The sequence below is a fragment of the Amblyomma maculatum genome, chromosome 1 (genome assembly GCF_055883805.1).
Source record: "Amblyomma maculatum isolate TAMU_Amacu chromosome 1, ASM5588380v1, whole genome shotgun sequence".
Classification (NCBI taxonomy): domain Eukaryota; kingdom Metazoa; phylum Arthropoda; class Arachnida; order Ixodida; family Ixodidae; genus Amblyomma; species Amblyomma maculatum.
This window is the reverse complement of record NC_139344.1, coordinates 392,665,669-392,675,488: the sequence shown is the minus strand read 5'-3', so window position 1 is coordinate 392,675,488 and position 9,820 is coordinate 392,665,669. Positions and strand designations below refer to the sequence as shown.

The 9,820-nt window shown below is 48.1% G+C and overlaps 1 protein-coding gene across 1 annotated transcript; it reads left to right on the top strand.

The window, feature by feature from the left end:
- Window positions 1–2,078: 2,078 nt before the first annotated feature.
- LOC146208562 (uncharacterized) lies at window positions 2,079–5,475 on the top strand. The gene is made up of 2 exons (XM_084578881.1): window positions 2,079–4,355; window positions 4,410–5,475. The coding sequence occupies exons 1-2, from the start codon at window positions 2,079–2,081 to the stop codon at window positions 5,412–5,414; spliced, it is 3,282 nt and encodes a 1,093-aa protein (XP_084435007.1). The 3' UTR covers window positions 5,415–5,475.
- The last annotated feature ends 4,345 nt before the right edge of the window (window positions 5,476–9,820 follow it).

Here is a 9,820-nt window from a genome sequence, read left to right as displayed (position 1 = left end):
CAGTCAAGTAAGATCCAAGCAGTTTCAAAGATACACCGCGGTGATTCCATATGGCGATTCCATATTAGCAGTAACACGCGCGAAATGGCGCACCGCATCGCAATTTGCATCTTCTCTGATAAGCATGCCAACGCCCCCGTCACGTGCATCAGTTTGGTTTTTGTGGTAATGTTTATAGCCTTTAAACGTGAACATCTGGCTTTCATCATAATACCATGTTTCTGTGATCATTATTACTTGTATCCTGAACCGAAAGTCATCGAGAAACATAACGAATTGTTCATGTTTTGATGCCAACGAACGTGCATTCATATGAAGAGCCGATGTGAAGGTCTGGGTTGGTGACTTCTGTGCTATATCAGAAGGTGAGCAGTATTCTCGATATAACATGATGAGAGTTAGGGCAAGCAATTAGCGATGATTCACCTCAATTAATCCTCGATTCGTACCACGTCGCTTCCCTCGGTTTTCCGCGCAAGGACTTTTTCGATTTTTTTCTGGCACACACACATTGCCAGTTGAACTCGCGTTTCATTTTTATTGCAAAATAGAGAAGTCGCTTCAGAGTAGGCCAGAAATGTTCATTAGCAACCACACTTTCTCTTCTTTCCTACTGTACACATAGCCTACAGCTCCGCCACGATGGCTGGTTAGTGGGCGTAAACGCCGCCGAGTCCGGTCGCTTACACGATATATTTTGTCAAACGAAACGCAATGCGTCCGTCCTCTGCACGATGTCAGGGAATATTAAGGAAACCCAGTTTTTCGAAATTACCGAAGCACTTCACCGTCATCATCGTCATCTATAGCCGGACCGTATATCCACTGCTGGGCGAAGACCTCTCCCATATTACTTATAATTAACACGGTCCTGTGCTAGCTGAATCCATTTGACCCCTGCGACTTCTTAATCTCATTCCCGGGCCTAATTTCCACAAGAGGTCATTAGACCGAGTTATTTCTCAAGCCCACTCTTCACGCTTCCAATCTTTTATTTTACGCCATTGGGTCCGTATCAAAGCCGATTAGGCATAACCCATGCTTGATTCTATAGTGGCTACTTTACGACCGGCGTTTTCCTTATATGCTTTCGCAAAGAATTAAGTCGTCCACCAGTAAGGCACGCATCGTTCTTGCCTTAATTACCGCCGATTCAATATTTTCATAAACCTCTTCGATCACATCGTCATCGTTAGTAGATATTGTAACAGGATACAGATTCAAAACAACAAAAAAATAAAGAAAATGCAGTTGCTAACCATGTGCAGTGGTACGCGGAGTGTACCACTGAGCTGAGCAGTAAACAGAATCCATTTTAAATATTTGACGATACAATCCAAGCCAGAGGAATCGAAATTCTTGCACTTTTAATTTGCTCTGACAATTAGCTCAGCGCCCCCTGGCCGAGAGTTACTCATGTAGGGAAAACTGAAGTGAAAACGGACCTATTCCATGATGAGCTAACCATAATAAATCGTTCATTTTTTGTGGCTACCTCTATTTCTGCCCTTAATATTTAACGAAAATAAATTCTTTATGCTTCTTATATATCAATGAGTAAGGCACGCATCGTTCGCTTGCCAGAAAGCTTGGGCTTACTTATGAACTTAATACTGACAGGATGCGTACTTACACTAGACGTAGAGGGCGGATTCCTACAGGTTCTGAGAAGCTTGTTTCAGTAAGGCTCTCCTGGCCCGAAAATACCCACATGCACAGATTGATTGATTGACCTTAAATAATTATGTCACACCTGCGCAGGACCAGTTGGTGCTGCTTCTTTTTCTTCTGTGTGCTTTCGCAGCACCAACAAGAACGACATCATCGACGATAGGAAGCGCAGCTGGCTGCTCTTCCGTTACGGCTTGGCGAGCCGCCGCCAGCGTGCGGTCCTGCTGGAGGACCTGCCGCCGTGCCGGCGTTCGTCGCGCCCACAGTCGAAGCCGGGGCGCGCGTACCAAATCTCATCGTGAGCACAAAGTTCCCGCCCAGTGTCTGGCCTCAACTTGACCGAGGCCGAATCATAGAGGTGAGCATGAGCGCCGTCCACACCACAGCCCCGCCGTAAAGAGAGAAACATGCCGCCCAGACCTCCGCCCCGGGGCCCGACGCCCCGGGGTGCACCGCCTCGTGGCGCGTCGCCCCGGGGCCCGCCGCCCCGGGGCGCTAGCCCCGGTCGGGGCGCACCAGGTCGGGCGTCGCCTGGAAGGGGTGGTGCGACCCCGCCGCCGGGAGGAGAGGCTCCTCCGCCGCCGCCGCCACCGCCGCCGCCTCCTACGCCGCCCGTAAGCGAGCAGAAGAGAATGTTCCAGGACCTGATGGCTAAGAAATTGACCGAGTGGGACCGCATGATGGATGCGACGAAGCATGACGAGCGTGCACAGAGCCTCGACATATTTCGCAAGCTGAGCGAAGATGAGGTTGACCTGGCTACCCGGACGGTCTCCAAGGACAGACTGAAGGAGTTCATCGAGCTCAAGATCCAGTACTTCGACCAGCTGGCCACGGACACGAACGTAAAAAACCGTGGAGAGAACCTGAAGAAATTTCAGCAAGTTTGCGAAAGCGAACTGGCACTGGCAAAAGCTGTCGGACCCAAGCACGTCCTTTTAGAAGAGTCTGAAGGAGACGCCAAGCTTGCCAAGAAAAAGAAGGAAGACGAGGAGGAGGAAGAAAAGAAGAGAAAGCAGAAAGACGAGGAAGAAAAAAAAGCCACTAAAGAAACGCCAAAAGAGCCAGACACCCAAGCTCAAGCCATGTATGGAACGATGCCTGGTATGATGCCGGGTGCTGCTCAGGGAATGATGCCCGGAATGATGCCGGGAATGATGCCGGGAATGATGCCAGGGATGATGCCAGGCGCAACACCAGGAACCTCTCGTATGATGCCAGGCATGGGGCCCAGCGGTATGCACCCGGCTGTGACGCAGGGACAAATGCGGGCTATGATGGGTCAAATGGCGCAATCAGCAATGGCACAGGGACAGATGCGTGCAATGATGAGTGGAATGACGCCAAAGGAACAAGCAGCATCTATGAACCGGATGTTTGCTATGCAGCATCGCTTTGATGCACCGATGGGCGCGCAAATGATGGGCATGCAAAGCGCCATGTCCCCAGCGCAATACCCCCAAATGCACCCCATGGGGACTGAGCAGGGCCAACTCACAGCAGAAGAATTCGCGGCGCTGTCGATGGCTGACGGCAGCATGCAGTTCAGCAACAAACCTGGGTTAATGTCGAGCGGCGGCCCTTCTCTGCCGTCTAAACCATCGACGACGGATGTAAAAGTGGAGAAGGAAGAAAAGACCAAGAGTTCTGAAACGTCGAAAGCGCCGCCTATGTCCGACATTGACCAGAAGCTAAAGTTACTCACTCAGCTAGAATCGGCTAGGGGTGTTCTGCAGAACCACCCGACTGGTTCGAGCACGAGTATGGCCGACGAAATCAGGAATCGGCTGCGCAAAATCAATCGCTTGCAGATGAAAGTTATCGACGAAATACTGGGAAGCAAGGTTGACTTCACCTCGGACATTGTGTCTGACCTTCGGCCTGAGAAACCTGAACGTGAAAAGCTTGACGTTTTGCGAAAAGACGCTGATCTCGATCTAAAGGAAAAACGACCGAAGAAAGGTAAAGCTGTCAAGGAGCCGAAGAAAATCATTGTGGAGCTACCCGAGTACAGCGAAGCCAATACGCACGTGGTGACCGCTTCGATATCTCGCGTCGATGGCCCGTACCAGGGTACATGCACAGGGGCTACCGATCTTTGTCCCATGCCGGAAGAGTCGCGTCCCGAGGTCCTTTGGGAGAGACCAATGTCGGATACGAGGGCATCTGGTATGATGCGCCGAATGAACCCACCAGAGGATGACTACGACTACATGGATTATGGACCACCAGACATGGGGCGTCCTCATATTCACTACGAGCAGTATGTGGATGTGTACAGGGACAACGTTCCGCATTATCATGAAGAAATGATGCAGCAACCATCACCGCCGCCTCCAGCTGCTCCTGCACCTCCTCAAGACTTGTACTATCCGCAGCCTGCTTTCTCCGCACCGACTTACTCAGTGCTGCAGTCGCAGTGCTTCACGCCGCCCCCTTGCTTGCCTTTGGAATTCGACATAATCGCTACAGGAAACTTCAGCTTTACTCGTGACGTAAATGACGTAGGCGTCGAGGCAGACGACATGTTTCCAGACGAGCCTTACGATGATAACGAAGACGACGAGGCGTTGGCACTGCCGTCGCCTCCCAGCAGAAAGCCCAAGATGCTCTCGCAAACAACCATCATAGTGAATAAAGCGGAAAAGGCCGCGGACGTCGAAGTGAGCTTGCCAGCAGAAGAGGTGCAAGAGCCGCCGCCGCAAGTTCAAGTGCTGCAAGAGCAGCCGCAAATGCAGGTGCAAGCACAGCGTATTTCCGTGCAGCAAGGAGAATCTCCGACCGTGCAAGTGGGCGCGCTACAAGTGACAGCGGCACCAGCACAGCCAACGCCGCCACCAGCGCCGGCGGTGCCGTTGGCGGTGCCACCGCTGTCAGCTCAGGTTCAGATGCAAGCAGTTGAAGTAAAGCAGAGCTCATCGAGCGACACCCGGTTCGCCAGAAGCTGTGAGGAGAGCCTGCAGAGGATCGCTGACTCCGTCGATGACATCCTGAATTCTCTCAGCTCCCTGTCATCCGATTACGCTCAGGGAGGAGGACGCCGCCGGGATCGCTACCCTGATGACTACGACGATGAAGACGACTACTACGACGAAGAGGACGACTTCTCGGACTCTGAAGACCCTCCACATCGCCGTCAGGGAGGGCGGCGCAGGCATTCCAGGAGGCGCAGCGTAGGGAACAGGCAGGGACCATCGCTTTGGGGCTGGCTTTGTCAAAGCGTCCGCAATATGAGGGACAGCTCGCCGTCCATGGGAGGCCCGAACAGTGGCCAGGTCGTCATGGTGGCTAATCGGATCCGTGAGCTCGTGCAGAGGGTCATCCAGACGTCCAATGAGGTCATCGCTGCTCGCACGGCGATACAGCAGGGCGGAATGCAAGGCCAGATCGCCATGCAGAACGTGTTCTCGGCCGAAAGCAAACTGTGGGAACTGATAAACCTCGAAACTCAGCTGGCTAACGAGCTGGCTCAGTACCGGATGCTGGACACCACCGCGGACAAGGCATACTTTGAGAGCCTCACTCAGGCGGAAGACAAAATCAGGCGTCTCATACAAGTGGAGACGCAGCTGGCAAATGAGATCGGGGCTTGGCGTCAGATCTCACAACAAGTCCCCCAGTCCACGAGCTACACGCGCACCTGTTTGTACAAAGTGCCTAGAAACGCGTACAGCACTTCGACGTCCGCGACTCCTCCGGGACTTTTGTCGCCTTCCTCAAGTTCCACAGGCTACACGTCATAAGCTGGTCACCATCCTGGTGTGCTTCTTGAATTCTCTCACGTTCATTTTCTTCGGTGTTGCAGCGTTGCACATGGTTTTCTGTTGAAAGAAGAAACTTTGGCCAGTAAATGCGACACTAGTGAAGTCAGCTAAACAATAAATTTCACCCTCGTGCGCCCTCGTATCCATCCGTATATATGACCCTTACCGGCAAACGATTGCGACAAATCATTCAATTTTATTTCACGCTGTGATCTAAATTTTACACCACGTACTATACGCTAGAGACCAATGATGTTTTCGTATGCCGCACCTTCGCCTATTCATTCCACTGTAATTTGATGCAGAACTGATGAGACATTCGTGAGTGTTCCTAAATTGTTCGTGGTCGTAACATGGTGGCGAAAAATGTTTCGCACAGTGTTCGAATGTTGTTTGGTCTCGCAGATATGTCATGGCCAGAGAGGCTTTCTTACTTTTTTACTGAGTGGTGTAATGTGATTCTCAGTATACTAACTTATAATTACCTCCTTTTATTCACGCCGTCCAATATTAGACAGAAAAGTCAAATGTCATAGAGAAAGGTGGACCACCCAGAGACTACCAGCAAAGAGCGCAGAAGGCACCCTTCGTGAGGGAAGGCAGCAGTACCAACAATGAACATAAGAGAGAAAGAATACAGGAAGGAAAAGAATAAATAGCGCGCCGGCGTAGCATTAACGTATATAAAACTAAAAAAAAAAAGGAAAGAGCTTTACCGCAGGCGCTTTCAAGGACGCGTGTGCAGACGTGTGCGTCACCACGATAACAAATAATGCCTGCTGCCAGCATAAAAAGAATCTGCGCTCAGGCCACAGCGAGCGAAGCGAGTTCGCTCAGTGCAAGAAAAATTTAGCTAGCTTAAGCGCAGAAGCGCCGCGAGGCTCAGAGGCAGTGCATGTTCATATGAGAGACGTGCTATATGCACAGCACCTGTTGTTGCAGACGCGTGAAGAATCGCGTCATGTATTCCTTCACACATGTTCTCCGCCAAAAAATTATATTCGACATATGCACACAGTGGTGTACATTCTTCATTAAAAACTCGTATTAATATATTTAGCCCTATTGTTGAAGTATTTCATCGTTGTACGGGGAGCAAAATCATAATGGTTGTTCTATGTGCAAATATAACCTTGCCTAAAGCCTTCGTTGGCCCCTAATTACCCATGACCTCTACAACGTGGTGCATAATCTAGCAGAGGAATCGGCCAGGCAGCCTTCCTCTGACGGGGAGCGTTAATTCAAACTCTCATGCCGTACGCTTATTATAGGAGTGTGCTCAAGAGTACCGTGAATTATTTTTAAAAACAACCGCACGATATGATTTCACCATTTCCATCTTCTACAGCAAAAAAAAAAAAAAAAAAAAAGAAAAGAAAAAAAAATCTAGCTCTAGCTTATCAATAGATAGCATCTCAACGCGGCCGTATTATATGTAGAAATTTGATATTTAGGCATCAAAAGATAAAAGTATACGCCGAATTAGAATTTCACAATTCGATTTTAACCAAAGAGCGTCAGTATTATCTATATGGACGCTCCAGCTAACTAGCTAATAAAAGTAGGTGTAATTACTCTCAGGCATAGGAGAATATTTACAAAGTGAGAAAATCCGGGCGCGTGGATTAAAAGTGTCGCAGTTGTGTGCTTTGAGGAATGGCTCTTCTACGCGTGATCAAAGTTTGCCTGCGTTGTGTGTTGTTGCCGCCACTGTTCTCTCCTTACCCGCATAGGTTATCTACTTGGTCAAGCAGTCTCCCCAGTGAAAAAAATGCGTGATGGACCTCAAGGTCGACCTGTTGCTGCGTGGATGTGTAAACGGAGCGGAGTCGAGATGGCTGCGACTGAAAGGAGCGAATGTCTTCTTTTTTTATTCTATTTTGATGAAGAAGCGCTGCTGAGCATCACGCGAACTTGCAGTGATGGTAACATCTTGCATAAGCTCCGCGAAAAAAGTGCGATCTTGAGGCTACCACGACGGTTAAGCGACAGTTCCATCGCTGTCGCCAACACGAAAGTTACATGATGTCCCGCCCCCTCGCTAAGTACAACTTTATTGGCAAAGTACAAGGTGGGGGCAGGGAAGGTGGTCAGCGAGTGCTTCCGAGGCCAGGTTTGGATGTGTCGCTGAAATTTACTCTATCATATGTATCAAGTGAGGAATCAGCCTGAAGTATGGGCTGTATAGGAGGTAGATGGACCCAGCATTCAATGTTGCTGTTTCGCCGCAGAAGCGACAGTTTGGGCTAATTTCTGAGTCAAGAAAACTAGGAATTAGGTATCGGCCTGAGGTTTCCTCCACACCACCTGCGTCATGGTGGGTATGTTATTTCCACTACGGACTTCGGAACAGAGGTGGGCAACCTCTTGATGTCGACCTCAACCGCAAAATGACCTTAAAACTAACGAAGCGAGTGGAGGTCTAGGATGTTGGCCACAGTTGAAAATTTTTTGAGTAAGGCCAGAAAATCAAATTTCAACCTCATGCGCAAGCTTCAGGTTCAGTGAGGTCGTATTTCGATAAGGTCGACTCTTAAGGCCGAGGCTTTTCGCAGTGCCAAAGCTTAATTTGACGAACACTTCTTCTGAACCAGAGTTCAAAAAACACACCACCGCTAACTGAGGTTCAGTTGTCCCCATTTTTTAAAGATTGGATGCCGCGGGCGACTGCTAGGTTTGGACCGCACCAGCATGTGTCTCTTCAACCTTAACTAACCACTCTTTGAATTTTCTTTGTTATTCGTTATTCTTTATTTCTGTCATTTTCTCTCATGGCTGGAGCCGGCTAACCAGCAGCCTTGCATATGATCTGCTGTACTTTATACATTTAGCTAGATTCTCTTGGGCCGATCATGACAGGTAGCACGTCGTTCCTTAATTCAAGCACCCACCTGGAATGGTAGAAAATGCCCAAACTATTTATTCGAACGCCGCCTTTTCTTTGACAATAGGGCTTTTAATGCTTGATTTTAATTTTAATAATTGATTAGATAATAAGTTTAGATCAAATATGCATGTCATTATTTCCATCAGTGTAAAATATGATTAGTTAGATAGTAGAGTGCGTTAATTGGAACAGCCGATTGAATTTTTGCCATACCAACGTATCCCCACCGTAGTTCTTTTTTTTTTTTTTTTTGGAAATGTAAGAAAGCCCGCGAACTAGGAAAAAAAAAAGTGAGTGCGCTCTAGCGCTTCCCTATTGCAGTGTTGCCAACCACGCTTGACATGAACGAAGTGGGCACGTCATCATATGGTATTCTGTGTTTCGTTGGCTTTCTTTAAGTGCCAAATTACAGGACCATGGAAGTGGTACAATCATTTTTAGAATGGATTCGCCTACCAAAGGTTTTGGTCAAAGCAACACGTTTCGGCTCCCCTACCGAAGTCCTGTTCACCCTATCAGCGTCTTGTTTTGACCCAAACATTTGGTCGGGGAATCCATATTTCTTGTTGTAATGAGCTTATTACGTGACCAAACGAAATATTGTCAAATCTGAAATTTCAGGAGCTACTTTGCTAAGAAAAAAAAAACGGATCTGTCTTTTTTTTTTAATCCTTTATTCAGATTACTGAAAAGCATTGCGTCATAGATTATTTATAAAATGCGTCATTATTCTTACTCAATTACCTAAATAAGCACAGGATAGAAATGTCGGGGGAAGCGCCGCGTGACGGCAAACAATGCGCCTCCGGTTCCATTCAGCAACGTTGTCTCGCCTTTTTTTTTAATTTCTACCTCTATTTAAGCAAAGCAATCTTTCACACAACCTTAACTAAAATTACGCCGTAAACGGCAGAAAGACACTTTCATTAATTTGGCTGGCTGACTATTCTCATATTGGTCAATAGCACATAATGCACAGAGATGGGACACAAAGCACGACGACACGAACGTATTCCATCACTGTCAATTATACGCGATGTTAACCAGTATGACGCGAAACCAACTAGCCCGACAGCTTGTCATATTCAATCGTATGGGTTTTGTCGACAGGCGCATTTTAATTAAAATTGTTTTGTAGATGTGCAATTTACTAAATATTTGTTGAGTCTGACATCCGACCTCAACCTTATGAGTTTGAGGTGAGGTTGAGTGAGGTCACTGGCGCCCTCTGGAAAATTGTGAAGAGGTCGCCTAAGGAGTCCTCAATAGGAAATTTTATTTGTGGTAGCAGTGAGGTCGAGGTTTGTGACGCCAAATGCATGCACTTCTGCCTGGGAGAACAACATACCCCTTGATGAGAATGGCGCCGCTAGGCAATAAGGGGCAGACTATCTTTCGAAATCAAATTTCAAGGTCGTGCGGTTTCAACGTTTTTACATTGTTCACTTCTTGGCGATTTCTCCCTGCATGTAAAGTTATAAGTGCATTACCAGCAGTT